A 24,473-nucleotide genomic window follows, 5' to 3' on the forward strand; every position below is an offset into this window, starting at 1 on the left:
TATTCAGATCATGGAGAAGATGGATCATATGCCCATTGACCTCACTGTATTGACAAACAAATGAAAAAAAAGTTAAAAAATTTTAAAAATTACTGGAAACCATAACCTGGGGATTCTTGGCCTAAACTAGGAACTACTGTTGACTGTGTTTAAAACTAAATGTATCTTTAATCACTTCAATTTCTTGAATAAATAATTGCCTTGAATTCATTTCGTTTTAATCCTGACAACCTAAAAACACAAGGCTCCTTAAAAAATACAGAGGTCCACATGCCAGAGAGCAAGAAGCTGGGGAGATTAAATGTGTAAATAATTCTTGGTTTAATACCCTTAACTAGAAAAACCTTTATAGCGGCTCATCAAAGGGAAGCTCCTTAAAGTCACAGCCTCTTTGAATCTGTCTCAGTGAAGCACAGGACTTCAGATCTCCCAGGCGCAACTCTGAATTCAGAATTTTAGGCGACTTGGGGTCCTTGTCCCCTCTCGGCCTTACGGTCTCAGGGAATTTCCAAACTACAGACTCCCAGGTTTTGAGGGAATAGGACTTTTCCAGGGGCGCGGGATGTGCCACCCGGGAATCTCACCATCAGTGGGCGTTTAGCGCAGCCAAGCGACAGACTGGCGCCAGGTCTCAGCAACAGGGAGGCGCCGGCTGAGGCGGGGAGAACTTTGGCGCTCCGAGCAGAACCACCCTTTGCTGGCCAGTCGTGTCGCTCCTCCGAGGAAGCAAGCGGCGTTGGCGACTGGGAGGAAAGAAAACGGAAGAAAGGAAGAGAGGAAGTAGCTAGGCGAGGAGGAAAATGAAGCCAGCGCTGGGGGATCCGCGGGAGGGTGGCCGATAGTGGAGCAGGGCGGATTTGGCTGCTTCCCCGCATCCCGGTTGTGAACGCCCTCTCCAACGCGACCTCAAGGAAATAAGTGAGTCTTGCCGGGGCGGAAAAGGAAAAGAAACCAAGTGAGAGCATTGCTCTTGTCTCACCTCTGCTCCCTCGGAACTCCGACTGCTTCTCAGCCCAGCCGTCTCGCCGGGCCGGACGCAGTGCCCTAGGCGCCCTGCAGATGGGGCGGTCAGGGAACCGGCGCCCAAGCCGCGGGTGACAGGCGCTGGCCCGCCCGCCTGCCCCGCTCGGCGGACGGACCCGGCGGGCAGAGGATGCAAGACAGAGGAACCCGGGAGTAGGATCTGAGACTGCTGAGTACGCGCTAGACTCCAACTTGGATGGCCCAGAGACCGCTCTAGTCCCTGGGACAGCTTCACCGCGTCCAGTGAAGCTGCGCTCGGGACCGGGAGGCGGAGACCTTAGGCGGCGGCTGCAGAGGGGCGAGCCGGGCGCAGGAGGGGGCGCGCTTTCTCCCTGCGGGTCTCAGTAATGAGGAGACTGAGTTTGTGGTGGCTGCTAAGCAGGGTCTGTCTGCTGTTGCCGCCGCCCTGCGCGCTGGTGCTGGCCGGGGTACCCGGCTCCTCCTCGCACCCGCAGCCCTGCCAGATCCTCAAGCGCATCGGGCACGCGGTGAGGGTGGGCGCCGTTCACTTGCAGCCCTGGACCACAGCCCCACGCCTAACTAGCCGCACTCTGGACGGCAACAGGGCAGGTGCCCAGAGGGATGAGCCAGAGTCAGGGACTTGGCGGCCGCCGGCGCCCTCGCAGGGCGCACGCTGGTTGGGGAGCACTTTGCATGGCCGGGGACGGCCGAGCGCCCGAAAGCCAGGGGAGGGCGCCGGGGCCGAGACCCTGTGGCCGCGGGACGCCCTCCTGTTCGCCGTGGACAACCTGAACCGCGTGGAAGGTCTGCTGCCCTACAACCTGTCTTTGGAAGTAGTGATGGCCATCGAAGCGGGCCTGGGCGATCTGCCGCTTTTGCCCTTCTCCTCCCCTAGCTCGCCATGGAGCAGTGACCCTTTCTCCTTTCTGCAGAGCGTGTGCCACACTGTGGTGGTGCAAGGGGTATCAGCGCTGCTGGCCTTTCCCCAGAGCCAGGGCGAGATGATGGAGCTCGACTTGGTCAGCTCGGTCCTGCACATTCCAGTGATCAGCATCGTCCGCCACGAGTTTCCACGGGAGAGTCAGGTGAGAGGAGTCTGGAGCGTGGAATGGAGCTGTGAGCTGCTGGAGTCCGGACCAGAGCGAGGGGGAGGGGGAGGAAAAGGCTGGGGGGAGTCTGGAGGGTCTTGGGGCTTTATAACTTTGATATTGTTTAAGGATTAGACTATGCCCATAGATGGTAGAGAGAAGGACGTCGGTAGAAGTTGAATGAAACATTTTAAGCGCACATGGAAATGAAAGGCGAGGCGGGGGTCGTGGATGGAAGGAAGTGGGGAGAATACGCGGGGGCGGGGGATAATGTTTTGATTAGCTGGGAGAAATCCAGTGAATGCCCAACGGAAGTAAAAGTCAAGTTTCAGGACCTTGGAAAGCGACCGAGATTCTGAAGACTTGAGGGAAGAGTGGGGGTGGGGATCCCTGACTGCTACAATTTTACCCTCCCAAGAGGAATTCTGAGAGCATGTGGCAGAAAAAAAAACAGCATCTGCTCTTTATGACTTCTTCAGAAGGCGTGTCTGAGCCTTGGGCGATGGTGTAAGAAAGCACATCCCTCTGAATTGTTTTGAGTAAATAGAATATCTCCAACTAGCACAGCAGCATAGGCAAATAAGAGTGGTTTATAGTCTTGGGTATTAGAAAGCTTTAGACATAGTATCTGATAGTGTAAAAATGCATGTAGAAAGTCACTTGGGGATTGCTTCTTTGTCCCCACCTTACTTCTATGTGATGTGGACTCAGAGGCTAGTATGAAATTGCTGTGCTCAGCCCATTTCTGCTATCATTCTCCAAAAATAAATGAACAAGGATCTAATTATTTAGTTTCCTATGGGTTAAAGTGCTAAGTATGTCTTCAGAGAAAAAAAATATGAACCTAAGTGTTTACCAATAATATGAATAAGTGGATATTAAAGAGAGGTTAGGGTCCTTTTAGCTGAAGAAGTGTTCTACATTTTATATATTGCTCTTATGACAATGTCAAGATGTATTAGCCTTCACAAAATATTTATTAAGCAAATAGATAACTGACATTGGCCCCATTTTAAAGATTGAGAAACCAAGGAAAGTTCAGAGTCTGGATGAATATTGCTCAGTGTACTAATAAGAGTCCAGGCCCTGGAAGATTTCTTATTCTACATCATTTTCAATTCTGTCCCTTTAGCTGAAAAAAAAAATCATTTCTAATCTCTCTTCTTCCACTTTTGATATATATGCAGACATAAAAGCTAAAATGAGTAAGGGCAATATACAAGTGAAAAGTTTGATGGAATCTATGTATAAAATATCAAGGGAGTACTAAAGATTTCTTTTTCTAGAAAAATGAATCTTCCATTTTTAATCTTTGAAAAGGCAAGTACAAACTACTTTCAGTATTTGCCCAGAAGATTCCCATTTCATGATGAGCTAGAGATTTGATCTGCAGAGTGCAGGCTAATTAACTTTTATCTAAAATATTTCTGTCACCAGAATCTGAATGACTGTAGGAAGCAGAAGGGAAGACACAGAAAACACAGGTGCACAACACTGCCAATGGCCAAAGGGTTATAAACATGAAAATGCATCCATAGGGTGCAGCATTATTAATATACATACAGAATCAGATCTAATGAAATGCAGGAGTCAGCATTGCTTGCTTCTCATCATTACTTCTTTATTACCTAATACTTCAGAAGTTGCCAATAGTGGTCACAGTCTCCAGACTCCCTTCCATTTGCAGATTGTTTGGCAAGAGTCTTAAAGAGCAAGAATTTTCTCCCAAAATGAGTGTTCCTTAGTTAGAAGGGAAATTGCCTGTGTTGCATGATCGATGTGTGCGGTATACAGCACATTACACCAAGGAGAGGAGGAAAACCATGAGGCAGCATCCAGAATCAGTAAACTTCAGAGCTGTGAGATCACTGGTGGATATAAAGACCTTCAGGGACAACCCTTACAAGCTGGCTATAAAATAAATACTCTGCCAAGCACATTTATTTCTGTATTGCATTTCAGAAATGTATTTTAAATCATGGTTGCCACTGTCACTTTCATGGTACACATTTTGAGAGGGAGGGATTATTGTATTAAGGAGATCTAGTTTGTTCAACTGACAACATTTTCTTTCATCTCCCTTTGGATTTTAAATTCAAATATATCTAACTTGTCTCACTTTTAGTATATCATGTCATTCTGTAATATTCTATATTAAAAATATCCTGCTTAATGTCAAGTCACTGTAATATGTAATTTTAGGATATGACCATACTCTGCTCTCAGCAAAATTAATAACTGATCTTTCCCTTGCTTCTCCTGAAAAGTGGACCTTTCTCTATTACACTGATTTTTTTTAACTTATAAATATTAAAGGATGTCAAAGTCATTTTTCACATTAAATAAAATTGACTTAATTTAGTCACTGTCCTTGAAGTCTACTGCCCAGTGACCTAATTTGTTGATTGTACCAGTGCCTGAATAAACTATTCTAAAAGAAAGTGGAGTTAACCGTACAACCAACTAAAATAAAATTGTTTCCCTTATATTCAAGCAAATCAAAGTTGCTTTTTGAGTAGGAGTAGCAACAGCTGTTTTCTCTCTCTTCCTTTTTTACTGCTTCCCTTCATAGGAAGGTTTTTAATTAACAAATAGTGACTTGGTAACATCCTGCCACAACTCTTGAACAAAAAGAGATACCAGTAAGGTGATCCAATTCCTGAGAAATCCTTACTGCTTATTTCAATATGCTGTTTGTTCAAAACATAAATACATAGGGTCAATCATCAGCTTAGAAGGGACGTACTTTTTTTCAGGCAGGGGAAAAACCCATTAAATGTAAGTTAAAGTTAACTACCCACTTTTGGTAAACACATGCATATTGTGAGCACATAATAAAAGCTTAACAACACATTCCACAAAGTAGGGGGCCAAAGTTCACTTCCATCCAAAAATTTCTGACTTACCTAGCACACGCAAATTCCCACTTGAGGCTAGCCCTTATTATTAAAATGATCACTTCTTAGTTATAAATTCTATTCCTGTGACCTTCAAGTAACGGATACTACATATGAACCCAGTTTCATTTATATTTAAGTTATATTAAGTTCCAACAGTTATTTTTTTCTTTCTCTTCCCTTCCCATACTAAGTTTTCTTCTAGGGGTTTTAAGTAGTTTCTTCCAAGTTAAATCCTTAAAATTTACCTGCTGATACAGTGACAGATGTACACTTTTTTTCCAAAATATATATCTCATGTTAGTTCCATATTGGTTTCATTAGGCAGAGTTAATGAAGTAATATAACTGGCATAGATTCAAACCTTCCCAATTCAAAAATGACTACATAAGTATTTTCAACTTTTATTGAATATATCAACCACAAGTTTGCCTGTCTTATGAACCATACATGCTAATTAATATGTTTATTTCCATGCAAGTGTTATAGATAGTCCATTTTTCTTCAACAACACAAAGTTAAATACTGACACCCATTTATTAGAATTTGACTAGCACAGCATAACTTTTGCAAGGTACAGTAGACAGAAGAATGAGACCACTACATAACTTAGGTGCTTCATCAGGGTTCCAGTAAAGGACAGTTGTTTTTAAAACGTCTATTCTCAACTGTGTTGTTTTTTCTTGAGTTGCTCTACAAAAAGCTCGGCTCACTCTCCTCTGGGGAAAGTATTTTTCTACAATTCTTGATGGATGGCTGATTGTAGCACCTAATTGTTGCTCACTTGAAGATAAACCATTTCAAATTAAATGTCAAGTGATGAAAACTTTTCTCAGTAGTGATCTTTTCTAGGTTCCTCTTAAAGAGCAGAGACCTGGGATTAATTTGGAATTTTTTTAAGTTTAGTGGTTTATTTATATTATTTGTTTATTTTTCCAGATAAGTAGAGTGGAAGAAAGAAACTAGCAGACACCATTTATTGGGCAAGCAGTCTGTCTAACCCACATTTCTTTGTGTTTACCACAGGAGTATCATTTAACCCATAAATAATGTATATTTGTTCTTGATCTTTCCTGATCATTGTATCATGGAGTTAATTTATGATTGAATCTGTTGAGCTATCTGAATACCAATTTGAATGTCCAATCCTTAGTGATTTATCTTCTGATGTTGCAAAGGACATAATGGATTTGGTACCATTAAATTTTTATTTCATGAACACTCTTAAATTCCAATCACATTGGTTAAAAGAGCACAATGTAATGGAAAGTATATGAAATAATGTCAAAAGATTTCCAATCTACTTCTGCCTCTTTCTTACTTGGCCATGTAAACTTGGACAAGTGACTTTCTCTTGGAGAATCTATTCTGATCAGTCAAATGAATGTTCCTTATCAATCTGAGAGAAGTGTTTTATGAATCAAATTAGAAAGTGAGAGTATTTTGGATCAATTGATAGTATTAGTCAAATAACTCGTGGAAAAAAGAGTACTCTTTCTGTATCAGTGACAGTTCTTACCTGTTATATCCAATACAGCTTCCGGAAACTTGGGAACTATTATAGAAGCTATGGCAAGAAGCCCAGTGTTTTTGAGAAAGCTTGATCCTTCATATAGGTCACAAGTTTTTTCTACATGCAAATTTATCATTCATGAGACTACTAACACAAGAGTTCATCCCACCCACCTCCATCCCATTGACAATACCACTATGCACACTACTTGGCTGGCTCATCCAACATTTTTTTTTTCATGACTAGCCTTTCTTGAAGAAAAAAAGCAGTGTATTGACTTACATTGGCATAAACTCTTTATTTCATCCCAGACAGACAATAAGTACCTTTTCCCTGGGCAACTACATGGGGCTATCATAGCAAAGCATTGTTCAATTTGATGACACCACTGAATGTAGAGATGAGAAATCTCATTGTCTTTTCTCCTGCCTACTGTCCCTACTGCCACAGATAGAGAAGAGCACAGCACTAGAAATGTGATTCTGAATCTATAAAACTAAACAATAAGAAAGAACATCTCTTAGCGTCTGCCACATTGTTTTTGAATGAATGCAGGAGAAACAAACTCATGGAAATCTGAAAGCCACTACTCAGTTGTCTTTCTCTGATCTTTCCTTTATGGGATGATGGGAGAAAAGAACAGTGGGGAAAAAGCAAGCTAAGAATAGTCAATTTTCTCCCCTTCCTTTAACCTGATGCCTCAGCCATATTCTCAGATCTTTTCCTTTTTTGAAAATGTGTAGGACTCATGCACTTTCAGGAGAGACTGTCAGCTGTGTTTGATCTCCTGCATTGATGGAGCAGGTTGATCCCTGACCTGGGTGATATGTCAGCAGGAGGGAGCCCTAACACCGGAAGGCTGGTCTCTGTTTAGCTGGGACTTGTGTAGCAATGGACATGCCCCTTCAAGGGTTCAAACGATGAACTTTTAAGCAGGATGATTCTTAGTCGTGCTGAGTTATTCCTCATCATTATTCATTTGAAACATAGATTTAAGAAACATTTTAGTCATGTGTATTTTTGTAGAATTTGTGCTTTTCAAGGGTTCTTCACAAGTACTCAGTATTATCCTCCTCACAGCCCTGTAAGGTAGATGACAATGTATAAGCAACATATAAAGAAGTTGAAAGAGCTTATGCACTGATGGAAGTGAGAAGTCCTCAAAAGTCCTTTTTAGACCAATAGCTCTTTCTGGATTTAACATGTTATCAGTCTACAACCAAAGAACTGAATAGACCCATCCTGGATAAAAGGATCAAAGTTTGCTTTTTAAAAACATGTTAAATATTACATGTTCAACCATGGGAATTTAATTAGTTGAATCATGATATGGAATACTATACAGTCATTTAAAATAAATATATTGGCACAAGTAGAAAAAATTACAAAAAAAATGTAAAAATGCTCCCTTGTTTCAGTAAAAATGGTAACAGAAATGTTAATATAAAACCAAGTAATAATTTGATGGTAAAAGTCCACATTTTGTCTTCTCTAAACTTCTAATTTTCTAAAACTACATACATGTATTTATCTATATGTATGCATATATGTGTATATATATAATCCTATACAATTAAAAATAAGATAAAAAGATGTTACCTTCATACTTCCACATCTATCCTTTCAATACTTTAATATGAAAACAAATTCCAGAAAAAATATCTTGCACAGCATGTTTAAATTTATCAAAGTCCTTTTTCACCTAATTTATCATTTTAACCTCAGATATGCTTTGTGAGGTGTGCAGGACAAATATTTTCATTTTTGTAATGCAAATGAGGAAATTTAGACAATAACGAAAAGGAGTTAAGAGACTAGAAGCACAGAGCTATGTTCGAGTCGTAGCTCTACAACTCCTTAGACATTGGACCTTATGAAACTTGCCCAGTACCTCCATGTTTCAATTTATTGAATCAAAATGTGAATCTCTCCTGAGTTTATGGTGAGGACCACATCGTGTGTGTAACATACTGCACAGCGGGTTCTGATGATGATCATGATGATGATTACTCATGTCAGTACAGCAGAATGAATAAGAAACTAATCGGAATATGAAGTCAAGTATTCTAGCTGATTATTCAGGGAACTTCTACATGCATTTTTAGTATGTATACAATATAATAATCAAGCTTAGGACATCCTGCCTCAGCAAACCAAGTCTGAGAAAATGGAGAAATCTGCGATTTTGAAACCCTACTTAGCACCCGTCCTGTCTGAGACTGGGAAGCAGGTTCTGTTCCATTTTATACATTTTATAACTGGAGGAAAAACACTGAAGAGATGTTAAGGTCGAGTTCCTGTCTTCTAAAATACAGTGATTTCACTCCCTAGTAATCATGACCTAACTGATGTTTTAGGCTTTTGTTAAAAAGGGCAGAGTCTAACTTAACACGGAATAAAAGTTCAAAATTTTCCCTTTTTTTCCAAAGGCTTTATCTGTATTAATGTAACTGACTGTGACTTACTATAATCCCAATAACTAAGGGATACTTAGTACCCCTGCCATGTACTAAGGCTTGTAGTAATAGGCATCTATGAAGCAAACTCTTTGTGTTTTATTAGATGCCGACTATATCTAAACCATTTGGTGCACACAACCTGGAGGGACTTTTTAAAATGCAATTGCTTTTCTGATTACAAAAGTACTGCATATGTGCCACTACTCATGCATGTCCACAGATAACTGTGAGTAACATTTTCATGCATTTTATTCTCTCAATTAAGGAAAGCCCTATTGACATTCTAATTATGCATTGGCATCAAAGAAAAGGAGAAGAAAGTAAAAGAAAGTCCATTTTTAAAAATTCTGAGAAGTCAGATTTGACAAGGCAGTGGAAGCGTGGGAATTTTGAGTTTATGATATTTCTATATTAAAAGGTGGGATTTTCCTGTGTATTTCCAGCCTGCCTTTGTATTTTTTAATGATTCTGAAAGCGGCTGAATCTGTACATCTCCAAACAATAGTTCAACCTACATCTTTCAGTAGCATTCTTAGGAATGATTTAGAAATGGGTTGCCACTACTGCCCTCTCAGTTAGAGGTAGTCATTAGCTAAACTTACTGAACATTAGAGCACCAAGCACTTTGATGGCTACACAAACTGCAGCAACCTGTTGGTGTTTTTTGTATTGAACTCCTCAACTCGAAGCCAATTAAAAGTTGGGTTCATATTCCAGATTAAAATTAAAAGCTACTGACTTTCATAAATAAAGCTAAATGCTCATCCATGTCTTTACTTAAAAGAATTATGATCAGTTTGGGTTATGGAATGCTATTTGTTGTATCCCAATCAGAGATTCTAAAATGGGGATTCCATTAAACAAATAATTTGCTTCTTTATATTGTGAATAGAAGCAAGTATATATACAGATACACAGAGAGAGAGAGAGACGTTGTTGTATTGAGTCTCTTCGTGCATTGGGTTACACACACAAATGCTTCAGTGTGTATCTAAAGAGGAATGAGAAGTCCACACCTGAATGAAACCAGTGTGCACCTGGTCACAGGCACAGAGCGCCATCTAGTGGTCTCCAAAATACAGCTCTAAATTGAAGCATCCTAGGAATCCAACCTCAGGACTGGAAAGGATTCCAAGCAGCTATTACTAGCTCCTTTCCTGGTATTTTGACTGTGGGAAGTCTAGGTTAATCCACCAAAGAGCAGAACTTCTGCCTTCCATTAAGAAAAAGATTCAACAACCACCCTCTTCTGCCAGCATATGTATAATTGCAGCTATAAGCCACAGAGTAAGAAATCTCAATGTGTGTGTCCAGGGGGATTGAGAGAAAAACATGAAGGATTTTAATAAATTTAGAATTGCATAGAGGTTATTTATTAAGTTAGTTATTTGTACCATGGATTGAACCCAGAAGCGTTTAACCACTGAATCACATCCCCATCTTTTTTCATGTTTTTATTTTGATCAGGGACTCCCTAAATTGTGAAGGCTTGCCTTGAACTCGTGATCCTCTTGCCTGGAGCTCATGATCCTCTTGCCTCAGCCTCCTGAGCCATTAATATTACAGGTGTGCACCACCACACCGGCTCTTGAGGATACTTTTTAAATAATTGTTTTGTATCACTATGTTCCTAAAGCAACATGAAAAGATGCAGCCATTTTATTGTGTTAAGCATATCATTTATTTCTGATTTTAAAAAAAATATATTCCTGTGGGTAATTCTGAAATTTAGTAAAATGCTAAATAATGAAATTGTCCACAAATCCAGAGCCCCTAAATCTATAGATATATGTGTGAATTATAAAATTAAGGTCATGCTATTTTATTAATTCTCTTTTAAACTCATCCATATATAATAATCATCCTTCTGTGTCATCAGTATTTTCCATTATTTTAATGGCTGCATAGTTTGCCTCTGAATGGGTTACTTAATGATTTATTTACATAACCCTTGTTGTTTGATCAGGTTTTTTGGTTTTTTGTTTTCATTAGAAGTTACATAGCACTGCCACTAATGAGACTTTACCAAACTGCTCTTCTTAATATTCTTGTCGTTTCTTATGCTGTGGAGCTCCTTCATATTTGGGTTCCGTGAATTTTCTCCCCCTTTTTCCTGCTCTTTCATTATCTTTTATTGATTATGCTTCTTATCTCTGACCTCTTATTAATAACAACCAGAGTGCTGTGCTGTCCAGTATGACAACTAATACTCAAATGTGTATGTTTAAATTTAATTAATTAGAATTCTACAAAATTTAAAAGTCCATTCCTAAAGTGTACAGACTATATCTCAAGTATCTCATGGGCACCTATGGGCAGTGGGCAGTGTATGGGATAGCACAGACGCAAAACACTTCTGTTTTCATAGAAAGTTCTATTGGACAGAGCCGTCAAAGAATTATAGTTGCAAGGAAGAAAAACTCACTCATGAAGTTCAAAATGAGGGACAGGGGTTTGTGCTGAAAATCTGTAGGAAACTGGAAGAAACAAGAACATGTAAGGGGTTGCTAGTCTGTACCACTGGGAAGTGATTTGACAGTTAATTACTTTTCCCTTTTTCTGGGGCTCCTGCTGACTGGCTTTCTCTTACTTTCTCACTTCATATCCCTCCATCCTCCTATCTGAACTAACTTCTCCCCCTGCCTTACTGTGTGTAACTTCATGGTTCTTTTGACAGGACAGCCTGATCTCTATATGACTTCACAATTCTAATCAAATCATCTGACTACATTTTATTTTTAATCTTTTGTTTAAATTCTCCAGACATTGGATTGGCTTAACCCACACAGATGGGTCTCACTCCACCCCAAATCATATGTATTCCCTTAATCCAATCAGCAATGGCCAGATTCCTGAGTTAGGTACTCAGTATGAGCCTTAGAATACAGCAGTAAATAAATTATGTAAGCCTCTGCTCTCAAAGAACTCACCTTCTAACAGGGGAGACAGACAAAAAACAAAAAAAAAAAAATGTGGCCACAAATAAATATAGGATGTTATTTTTAGGTAAAGACAAGTACATTAGAGAAAAATAAAGCAGGAAAGAGGATTAGATAATAACCATAGTGGTCAAAGAGAGGCTGTCTGAGGAGTGACATCTGAGCAGAGAAGAGGTTTAGGAGAGAATTATGACTGTTTCTAAGGAAAGTGTTTTACAAGTTAAGGGTGAGAAAAGTGCAAAGATCCTAAGGTAGGAAGAAAAAGAACTATAAACATTTTTTTTTGGACAAATGGACTATTCTTAGTGACATCCATAACACAATTTGTTAGTGGACACAGTCTAAAGCAAGTGTAAATAGGGAGGAAATAACCTGATCTGGTACACCCATTTTAGCATTTCCCATGTTTCAGATCTTGAAATCACCTCTGCATGTGGCAAGACCAGTGATCTCTAAATGGAATTTCCAGTTATAGCTCCAACATCTCAGATTGAAAATATTAAAAGACATCCTGAGAAAGGGCTCTGTCACACCTATAAGACTTCTCATAACATCTTACACTTCTACCTTTCCTTGCCAGGTTCTGTTACCTTCCTGGACATATTTTTCATAGTCCAATCCTTCCTTCTTATTTTCACATTATGTCCTTCCACCAGCAATCCTGAGTAGCCTCTAAATCTCTAGTTCCTTTCCACCAAACCATGCTATACCCTGCTGCTAGGTAAATAAATCTTCCTGAAGCAACTTTCATTTATTCACTTATTCATGAAAGTATAATACACTGAATTTCATGGTACCCCTGCTCATTTTATTACACAATATTCTCTTTGCTTTTCCATGTTTCAGTACAGCAACAGGGTGAAACACACACCTTAAATAACAATGACTCACTAAAACAGTACTACACAAAATTGGAGTGGGGGATACTACCCTTTGGAGAATGTATCAGATTCTCCAGGTTTTGTAAGTGCTTATAATTCAAAAAAATCATTCCATCCCCACTGACATGCTAATGTTCTGACATGCCTCCCCTAAGGCCAGAGAAACACAGGTCAGTCATCTGCAAACTTACAGAACTTGTCCCCAAAGCCTTCCACAGACATATGCAATGAACTCTTTCCAGTTCATGATATTCTGTTGAGATACAGGTACTCAGAAAGCACAAGATCTCTTGGAATTAAAATGTATATATAATTTTTTTAAAAAATCAATAAATGTAAATCATCATATTAAAAAGCATTTCTCTTTTATATAACTATATGGAAAGAAGGAGATATATCCAAGATTTCACAATTTTCAGATGAATTATGCTCTAATTTGGGATTGATTTTTCCATCAAAACAATGTTATCTGTGACTGTTCAGACCTCAAGCCAGGCCACAAGAGCCTGTTTGACCCACAATATAGCTGAACTCGGGTATTAATAGCTATGGGCACTAAACATTATCTATAACAGACTTTCTGTCTGAAATCAAAGGGATATGGAACAGGAAAGAGAACAAGACAGGTTAGAGTTCCAGAATCATCCATAGAGCCTGGTTTCCTCCATATGAATTATAAATAGTCACCCACTTAACAGGTACTTGTTGAGTGCTTCCTGTGCTCTTATAAAAAACTAGCACAGGTTTCAGTGAGTTAATGTACATAAGAAACACTTTGCAAATTCATATTTTTGAAAACAGATGAAAGGCATTATTATTGAAACATCTTTTTCCTCAAGAAAATTCACCCCTAGTCTCAATTGTGGAAGTCTAGGTTACCCTTGTTCTGTCCTGCTGCGGTAGACCAGAGTGGTTGAACTATAACTTCTACCAGGTCAGCAGCAACTGAAAAGCAGATAGAAGAAAACAAGTTTTCACACTTCCCAAGCAGGACCTTGAAAATGTTTTATTTATTTATTTGTTTATCTATTTATTTATTTATTTTGTTCTAATTAGTTATACATGATAGTAGAATGTATTTTGACATGTTATAGATATGTGAGTATAACTTCTCATTCTTCTAGTTGTACATGATGTAGAATTACGTTGGTTGTGTAATCATATATGCACATAGGATAGTAATGTCCCATCCATTCTACTATCTTTCCTGTTCCCATTCCCCCTCATTTCCCTTCATTCCTCTTGGTCTAATCCAAAGTACTTCTATTTTTCCCTAACATGCCCCCCTCCTTATTGTGAATTAGCATCCACACATCAGAGAAAACATTTGGCCTTTGGTTTTTAGGGATTGGCTTATTTCACATAGCATGATATTCTCCAGTTCCATCCGTTTACCAGCAAATGCCATATTTCGTTCTTCCTTATGGCTGAGTAATATTCTATTGTGTATATACACCACATTTCTTTATCCATTCCATCTTTGATGCTCCTGTAGTCAGGGAGGGGAATTCAATCAACTCCTCTGCCTGCCTGAGGCCTACAAGGGAAGAAGGGAGTTTGGAGAGCTGACAGGAAAGGTAGATTACAGCTAGGACACGGGTTAGTATAAGAGAGCCATTAGTACATCCTTTGCAGAAGTAGAAGGCAGTCACAGTCCGAAAGGTCAGGAATAAATCAATAAACACAGCCTTGGCCACACCACCTCTGCCTACAGTACTTCAGTACCTCCTACCTGGCTTCTCTGCCATCTCTATTCTATTCTACAAGCTGCTGTCAGAAAGAAAAGAAGGCCTCTAGTCTGCTTACGCCCTTTCACTTTTCCAAAATGAGAGCTGTGTGTCCCCAAATTTCAGGATTCGCACACTGCTTCATAATTTTTCCCTATCTCTGCATCACCTACTGCTATCCATTTTCTAAATTCATTTGCTGTTTTGAATAAACATTTTTAAAAATCTTTTCATCATAACATAAATGAAAAACTAGTCCTGCCTACCATAAATAGAAAGTAATGGTAAAAATAAGTACACAGTGAAAACATAAGGGTTCTAGCTAGATACCCTGGCCTGAACTTGAGGCCCTTTTTAAAGGAGGAATTTTTAGGTGCTAGAGAAGTGTTAGAGTCATAGTGATACTGGAGGCTTCTCCTTGACCAAGCAGCCTAATGAAATGCAAATTGAAAAGGGATTAAGTTTCTCAATGTGTGGTTCAGTGTTGTTTAATGAACCACCTAAAATCATGCCTTGAACCACCTAGAGTCTGCCAAACACTAACCTATAGAATAAATTTTGAGCAGCCTGGTGTGGCATTAGAGACCCTTTCGTACCTGTCCTTGCTTAACTTTTCTACTTATTTCTTAAAAGCAACCTTGGCCTTTGCACTTGGTTCTCCAGCAGTGCCTATATGGGCAGTGCTGTACCAAACCCTGGCACATGCTGCTCTCACTGTTTGGCATGCACCTTCCCCTTGGGTCTGCCTGAAACTCCCATTCAACCTTCAAACCTTTGCTCTAACACCACCTTTACTGAACATGGAGTTCTGCCGCCCCCTGTCCCCCATTACAGTTCCCTTCCCTTCTCTATGGCTTTGCTTGCTACCTTGTACATTCTCTCTTTCTAGATTGCATAGTAAAGCAACTCTCCTCAACCAGACTGAACTCTAAGCTCTTCATATTGTGTGTGGCTCATAATAAACGCTCAGTGATTATTGATTAAATTGAACAGATGATCTTTCCATCCCCTCCTGTGTAAAAGAGCTTTGTAACCCCTGTGGAAAACCCACTGTCTCTCAAGGTACTTTGATGTGAACCTAAGGATGTAGACTGACATACAAAGAGATTCCCCATTCACAGAAAGGTAGAGTTCAGGACCACCCAGAATTTAGTACTCAGTGGAGAACAAAACTGAGGAAGTAAGGCCCTTGGGGGGAAATTGATTTCATAGGAAATAGAAAGCCTGTTTCTATGACCCTGTTAAACTTCTTGTACTGACTTCATTGTCCCCAGATCATTTTTTAATTTCCTGTAGGCCACAAGTGACAGAAAAGTGGCATTGTTCTCTGGTCTTTGAGCCACTGCTTACTCAAACCTTCATTCCCTCCCTTCAGGTAATTTCACCACAGAGTGTAGCCAAAGATTCTTCTTGACTTTCAAAATTGGAAAAAGTCAAAGTTGATGAAAAGTAAAGTTCCTGGAATTAATCATTGGTGAAAAAGAAAAAGCCCGGAGTTATATTTTATCCTGTCATCTCCTATCAAAGAAAATTCCGACAAGAAATCAGACATGTCTAGGCTCTGCCAATGCTGTCCCCACCTCTCCATTGAGCTTACTGCTTGGCTGTCACTAAGAATAACTCTTTAGGTAACCATCGGCATGTTAGCAGTACCCAGATAACTTTTCAAAATATGGGTTCCCAGACTCACCACATAAGAAGCCCTGGGGCTGTAGCATAGAAATCTATCTACAGTACAAACAGCACAGGTGGTTGTGTGTGCTAGTGATCCTGAATATCATTCTTTGGGACCATATTATCCTAAGAGTCTCATCTCATATAATTTGCAAAATGTGACTGGAGACCCCCTGAAACCAAATCACATTTGGTAATTTTTAAAGTGTAGATTCTCAGCCTCACTAAGTTCCCCAAAATTACATGCTGTGGCCTCCTCTCTGGATTTTTAAAAAGAATCTCCCCCAGGTGATTCTCATATGCACAGTACAGTTTGAGAGCTAATGACCCAGGGCAGAGATAGCAAATTTAGATGCCTTGTAGGGGCCAGGAAGGTAATGGAAATGTGCAAAACCAGTCCCAAATAATACAGTAGGGAGTAGCAAAATCACAGGTAACGCAAGAGTGCTGACCTTTCCAGAGCAGGCAGCCGGCCCCACCGAGCTGCAACCAGCTGTGATTCACAGGGAATCTGGCCAGATATCCTTTTTTGAAAAAAGCCAGACCAGATTTTTTTATATTAAAAAAATTATATTTATATTAATATTTTAAAAAATCTCTTTAAATGTTGACTACTCAGTCACTGTTTAAAAAACAAACTTCCAGACTGCTGGCACTGGAGGGTCACCAGATCAGCACTTCTGATCTAGGAAATGTCAAGGCATTTATCTGTAGCAGATGAGCATTAACCAGAAATGCCTCGATGCCTGCCTAAGTAATAGGAGGTGACAGACCTGTAGCTATTACAAGTACGATACCTCTAAGGTGCAACTAGAAAGAGCTCAAATAAGTACATATGGAGAGAGCTAGATACCTTCATTTGGAAGTAAGAGAAGAAAAGTGGGGAAAGGTACTAACAGATAATGAATGAATATAATCTATTCCTGGTGTGCCCATAAATGCATCTTATAAAACTTACTCACAAAAGAGATAATGAGATAATAACTACTCATAATGTTGGAGGTATCAATTAAGTAGTATTAAAGGTATTGATTAAATAATATCTATCAGTAAATAATACATATTTAAGAATCATGTATTTATTGATAGGTATTATTTAATCAATACTATATAAATAATAGTTTATTTTGAGTGGATTAACAGCAGCACCTGACATAATATATATTCCATTTTTTTAAAATGGCAATGGTAGGCATGTAGCTCAGGGGTAAAGGACAAGCCTAGAATACATAAAGACCTGGGTTCAATCCCAGACACACAAAAATAAATAAGTGTTTGTTTATTCTCCCGTTCCTTAGGTTTCTGTTTCTCACACTAATTCAGCAGGCACTAAAGGAAAGCAGGTTCATGGCAAAGAGCTGACACACTCTTGATAACATTTCTTTAATGAGATAATTAACAAGATGGTGATTCAAGAATCTCCTGAGAAATGTCATTTCAAATAGGAGAATGTCTTTGCCTCCATCCCTGAGTTTCTTTCCTCTACTTTTTGTGGCTCCAAATCCTGTGCAAAGAAAGCCACTAAATAAGCCGTCTCAAGAACTCCTGTGGATAATTCTGGAAAAGCAGATAACACTGTGGGCCAGGAAGGTTGCATTCATTTTATTGCACTCTGCTATATACTGATATTAAAAAATAATAATTTTCATATGAAAATAATTTCATAGTTATGTTCTAAAATGTTACAATTTAAAAGACTAATAATTTTACTATCTTCACATACATTTTATCTATATTTCCAATTTTTGTCCTCTTGTGTCTGTGTTTTTATCTCTGGGAATCTACTGTTTTATGATTTATTTGCTGTTGCAATTCAAGAGTCTATCATAGTGCTTTGCACATAGTAGTCACTCAAGTATTTGTTTAAGGGATGAATGAGGTACATATTCTGCTTTACTCACTTCATTATGCTAAAAATTTTATAAGTCTCTGCAGATCCCAAGTAAATCATACTTCTCTACCCATTTTGCTAATCATTTTCTGACTATAAAATCTGAAAAATGTGAAAGTTTAGAAAAAACTGTCAATCCCACTATCCAGAGACAATCACTCTTAACTTGAGATGTTTTCTTCTAGAATTTTCTGTGTAAGACTTTTTTTTTTTTAAATGGAATATTTTAACTCAAATTCTTCTATTTAATATGGCATTGTTTGTATTTTCTCTTGTAAGGGGAACCATTACATTATTAAATGCATAGTTGTTATGGTGTAAATAGGAAGTGTCCCCCAAAAGTTTGTGTATGAGATAGTACCAGGATTTTCAGAGCTGAAATGATTAGATTATGAGATATGGTCTCATGGGTGGATTAATTCACTGATGTGGATTAACTGGGTGGTAACTGTAGGCAGGTAGAGTGTGACAGGAGGAAGTAGGTCACTGGAGGTATGACTTTGGGGGTTATATTTTGTCCCTGATGAGCAGAGAAAGCGCACTCTCTCGCACATTCTCTCTCTCTCTCTCTCTTTCTCCCCCCCTCCCTCCCTCCATCTCTTTCTCTCTCTCCCTCCCTCCCTCTCTCTCTCTCCTGTTGTTATGTCCTGAGCAGCTGTCCTTTGCCACACACTTTGGCCATGGCCATGACGTTCTGCCTCACAGTAGGCCCAGAGCAGTAGAGTTGGCTGCCTATGGACTGAGACCTCTGAAATAGTGCACCAAGTAGACTTTTCCTGTTCATATTGTTCCTATCAGGTCTTTTGGTCACAGAAACAGAAAAGCTGGCTAAAATAATGGTATTTCAGGTTATCAAATATGTTTGGAATGTTGGCATTTAAGATGGTTATGATTTTTGTCTTAAAATGTTCCACAGCAAAGATCTTTGTTCCCTCACATTTTTCCCTCTTTGTGGATTGTTTTCTTAGCATAGATTCCTGGAACGGGAAAATAAATACTAGCTAATTAGAGTATTTCCAAAGACTTTTTTCACCTAGGGTCTATGAATGGCGTATTTTCTGCATTCATATGTATCCCAGCATGTCTTTGTTATTTTTCTTACAAATAAAAGACAGATTGACAGGGCATAAAATTTCTTTCCCAAACAAACTCAGTTAGATATCACTTTACCATCATTGAGAATTTAATGTAGCAGAAATGAGAAGCCCATGGTATTGGTATTTATCTTTTTGAAGGTTACCTTTTTAATTTTCTTTCTTCCTGCATGGTTGACAGAATTTTTTTATTAAAGCACTTTGCCAGACATGTCTAGGTATAGTTCAGTTTTATTGATTTTTGTCAAGAATGTGATATGCCCATCAAATTCAGATTTTTTTTTAATCCTAGGAAAAAAGTTCAGATGTCTTTTAATTAGTGCTTTAGTTTTTTTCCTTAACTACACTATACTTCTTATATTGGTCCTATATTCTTTATCTACCTAGCCTAGGTGACCAAAGTGCTCATATTCAATTGAGGAAAATTTTGAAAGGGGAAAGAGTAGTGGTGATCTGAGTACTGACACACAGCCACCTGCCTGTTGTCTTTCTCATTATCTATAGTTCTTGATTCTTTTATTCTGTGTCCTGGAAGATTTTCTTAATTTTGTCTCCATCTCATTAATTCAGGGTCTTGCAATATCTGTCATGCTTTTTCTGCTTCCAAAGCATAATTTCAAATTTATTGTTGGATTTGCACCTTCTCTGTTTCTTTCCATTTATCAACACTATTCCTTTCCATCCCATCCCACTATGATCTATCCTCACATGTTCTCTTTTTGTGAATTTTTTATGTTTCATAAACATCAAATTATCCTGCCTGATTTTAAATGCCAGAGTTTTTGTTTTCCAATTTTCTATTGGCTTCTAGAATCATTTTCATAATGTGACTTTCCTTTCCTTGTAGCATTTGTTAAGGACCCATATTGTTTTGTTTTGTTTTTTTAATTGGGTAAATGGGCAGGAGTTTTTATTTTAGAAAAATAAATCAACCCATCCCCTCTGATTGCCAACAAACAGGTTACTGAACTTGCTAATTGCCTTAAGTTGCTTTCACTCATATGCAGGCTGAATCCTTTTCTAATAAATACAGGTGGGCACTAAGTGGCTGTGCACATTTCCTTTACCAAATCCCAGTCTTTAGCAGCCGTCAGCCATGTGATGTGGTTCTGCTGAGCCAGGCTGGCATCTGCTTCTCCCCTGCAGGCTTTGCTTTCTGATTATCTGAGCCAGTGGTCTTTAATCTGTTCCTCAACCCAATCAGCTCTTTCAAACTACACACCTGGACTCTACCATAGTCCTCCTATCTCAAAATCTTAGGCTATATAGGCTAGAGTATGATTTTTTTAAAAATCCCAGATGTTTCTGATGTTCTTTCTTGGTTGGAAATCATGATCTAAACCAATTATGTATATTAAAAATTGAGAAAAAAAAGAACAGCTGCCAGTTTTCATGTCTAGTAGGGTAATTCCTAATTCAGCTACTTTCAATGGTGCTTACCTTGTGAGATTAAACCTCTCACATACACACTCTCCTTGAAAATGTAGTTTCTATCTAGATTTAAAAATAAAGATGCTAATTGGAGGAGGGAAGTGATCGAATGTTATTCTTGCTGCCTCAAAAATGCAAAATCCATGCAGTAGAGGGGCCACAGTGACTCTTATGATTGAACTAAATGATAAAGAATGTCTGTCATTAGATAAATTGAAAGTCAGAAGACCCTGATTACTTTGATTTTAATTCCATATTTGCTAATTACTAGCTAAATTCAGTGGGGTAAGTTACTTAACCTTCCAGTGCCTTAGAGTCTTCATGTATATTATGGGAATATCAGCACCTATTTCACTGAATTTTAAGGAAGATTAAGAGAAATAATTTATAGAAAGCATTAAGAATTTCCTGGTTCATACTGTGGTCAAGAAATATTATCTGGTATGATTTTTAAAGTCAATATCAATTTTACATTCTAATTCCACTGGCTTGTAGTTTGTGCACTATCCTTCCATTCTAGCAATGTGTTGATTGCTAACAGAAGTTTTTAGAGTGGTGAGCTTTCATATTTGTATGTCATATTTGATATTTTGGTGGAAAGTTGAGGGATGCTGCATCAGATTAGTTTCTGCACTTTATTAGATTTTGTGTATAAGTTGTAGAATGGTGATCCATCATTGTAGCTTCAGGTTGCACAGGAAGTCAATCATTTCATTTCTATCTGTGCCTTCATGCCATTTCCTATTGGCTGCCTTGTCTACCTCATTTCTTCTTCCACTTAACTCTGTGACTTTGGAGCAGCTCTGAAGTGTGCTGAAACTCAGAACCTGCTTTGAAACAAGCCAAAACTAGATAAGCTAGTGGAATCCAGGAAGAAAGTTGTTCTCTCTATGACTCCCTTGTGGTGATGGTCACTAAGAGAGAAATGTAGCTCAAAACCAAGATCTCTCCAGGTGCTCATATATATATATATAAACATAATGTATGTTTTGATGAAGGTCAGTCAATAAAAAGAGAAAAGTCAAAGTAAAGCATTATTAATTAAGAACAAAATTGTTAATTATTGTAACTGGAAGAATAATAAACAAACTCTATGGTATCATGAAGACAGGTAATTTTCCAACCATTTAACATGCATGTAGCTAAAGAAATAATAAAGAATCTGGAAATAATAATACTTAGGAAGCCCTGTAAATCTGAAATCCAAGATATCTAAGAAAAAGCACACTACTTAGCTGATGATGGCATCTCCTAGGCCCAAGGAGGGCTCCTTAGGGGATTGGCACTAGACCTCTCAAGCTGGTTGGTATTGGGAACCTCTGAGGACACAGAATAAAATGGTTCTGCAAACACTGGAAAAGCTGCTGCCTGGGATAGGAACCTCTCTGCATGGATGAAGAAGTATTGATGGGCTGATGCTTATAGGAACCTCAACTCCACAGAAAACCTACAGTCAGCAAACAGAAAGAGGCAAGCCCCTTCTCTTCTTTCATGGCACTCTCCTCCTAGCAAGCAACCTCCATTGGCAGATCCTTCTAGGACCCACTTGACAGAGTACTATAGCATGCTAGTTCCAGCATCTCAAATTGGAGAAGAGAAAAAGAGGGTTGGACCTCAGAGCCAATAGCCATATCTGGCACAGTGAGCAACCCCCAGAGTATCAAAGAAGTAGTAGTTAATGATGTGAGCACTCTTTGCACCAATACCATGTTATAGGCATCATATAATATCACATTTAATTTTTACTAAATCTTCTTAAGTGGCTACAGTTTTTATCTCCATCTTGGTGGTAAGAGACGCTGCCAGGGAATCAAGCTTCATTTTTTGAAATTCCAAAGCCTCTATGCAGCTCTGCTTCCTCCAGTGGATAGTATTGGTATTATGGTTTCTTCTAATACTGAGATGCATTTGTAAGTAACTGATGCCTCTTTGCTCAAGATTGTTTGCTTTTGTTTTATTCTCAATAAAGTTATTATTTCACAACATTGAACTTAGTACATTAGGCCTGTGTGCCTAACTGCTCAGAGCTGTTGAGACTGGGCAATTTTCCAGTTCATCGGGACTAAACATATAATCAAATCAGATAATTCAAACTTTAGAAAAAAACTATATTGATGTGAATTATTTGCCTTGGCCATCTATTTTGTTGCTCAAATTGCCTGGAATAATGCCTGGATGCAAACTGACTTTGTGCCACGAAATGTCCCTATAATTTTGGGAAAATTCCTCCCTTAGAAAAGACATCCCCAGAGGCTAGCACTTCTCGTAGCCCTTCCTTAACAACTTGGGTAAACTGATCATACATTTTTTTCCATAGAAATTGCTGAGTTACAATGTAGATCTATATAATCTCTAGACTAGTGGATATCTCTGTCCAAAGAATAAACTATTGCTTGAGTACAGACTTGGAACATCAATCATCTGCCAAAACTTAATATATACACTGATGTCGGCCAAAATTTGCTAATATTTGCATATATTTGGCATTTTCTGTACAAAAATTAATGAAGTTTGTCTTAATTTGCATTTATGCTTGAGACTCAAAAAATTCTGAGAAATCTCTGAGATAGAAAAATCTGTTGGAATACAAAAAAGTTCCTGTCACTCAAAATTTCTTAATATTTGAGACTTACAGCCTTAATTATCCTAGCTCCCTAATTTCCACTTACCCACCCCCACTCTGTTTTAGACTCACAATTATTATTCACCTGTTAGTAAATACCTCTCCAGTTTGCAAATATTTCAAGGCTAATGTTTTTAGAGTTTCTTCTCCCAAACCCCAAAATGACTAGGATTCACTCAAGAGTTCACGAAACAAACAATTACCTTGAAAAACAACTTAGAAGAATAATAGTAAAGGAGATAGATTGTATATAGAATAGATTTAAGTTAGAATCAGATGAACAATACTTTTGAAAAGGCCATTTACACTGTTACATTGATAGATTATAAAAATACCATTTTTATAACAAACTTTGAATAAGTGCAGGGCTGGGGTTGTGGCTCAGCAGTAGAGTGCTCGCCTAGCATGTGCAGGGCCCTGGGTTCTATCCTTAGCACCACATAAAAATAAATAAATAAAATAAAGGTATTGTGTCCTAAACTACAACTAAAAAGTAAATATTTTTAAAAAGAAGAAGAAGAAGTGCAGTGGTGAATTTAAGGCATAGTATCTCATTTCATTAGGGTCTCAGGTATACCTATAATAAAAAAAATCACTCATATTTGGTAAGGATTCTACCGGTTACAAAGTGATTTCAGTCACATAATCTCACATATATATAACAACACACAATAACTCCAGGAGGAAGACATTACTTCCTGTCTTAGTCCATTTTCTGATTCTATAACAAAATACCTGACAGTGGGTCATTTATAAAGAAAGGAACTTGATTTGGGCTCATGATTCTGGAGGCTGAAAGTCCAAGATCAAACAGCCACATCTGCTCAGCTTTTGGTGAGGGCCTTGTGCTGTAGAAACTCAAGGCAGAAATTAAAAGGGTAAGTGGAGATGTGCAGAGAGAGAGAATATAAAAGGTGGCCTTGCTTCATTACCACCTACAATCATGGTAAGTAAACCATTCCAATGAAAGGAAAGCTAACTCACAGGGGAAAGGCATTAATGGCTTCCTGAGGGCTCTGTCTCCATGATATAAACACTTTCTACTAAACACTTTGTCCCATCTCCAAACACTGCCACCTTCCGACTGAGCCTCTATAGGAGCTTCAGTAGGGACAATTCATATTGAAACCAATAGCACTCCCCCAAATTCCAAATGGTGGAACTGAGGCTCAGGGAGCTTATTTTACCAATTAAGTATTAAAAGGAAATTTTCTAATTTTAAATCTAATCCTCTCCCTGTTAAATCACTGAAGATTCAGATATATATATATA

General features: G+C 38.6%; 1 protein-coding gene across 1 annotated transcript in view; it reads left to right on the plus strand.

Annotated features, from left to right (window-relative positions):
• Positions 1–520: 520 nt before the first annotated feature.
• Grin3a (glutamate ionotropic receptor NMDA type subunit 3A) overlaps positions 521–24,473 on the plus strand; it is a 179,141-nt gene continuing 155,188 nt past the window's right edge. Inside the window, exon 1 of the mRNA XM_046457400.2 lies at positions 521–2,069. Within this exon, the coding sequence (XP_046313356.1) occupies positions 1,371–2,069 (699 nt within the window). The 5' untranslated portion in view covers positions 521–1,370. The remainder of the gene's footprint in view (positions 2,070–24,473) is intronic.

The sequence above is a fragment of the Marmota monax genome, unplaced genomic scaffold, assembly GCF_021218885.2.
Source record: "Marmota monax isolate L192 unplaced genomic scaffold, Marmota_monax_Labrador192_F-V1.1 WCK01_AAM20220418_F8-fsc00069, whole genome shotgun sequence".
NCBI classification, from domain to species: Eukaryota; Metazoa; Chordata; class Mammalia; order Rodentia; family Sciuridae; genus Marmota; species Marmota monax.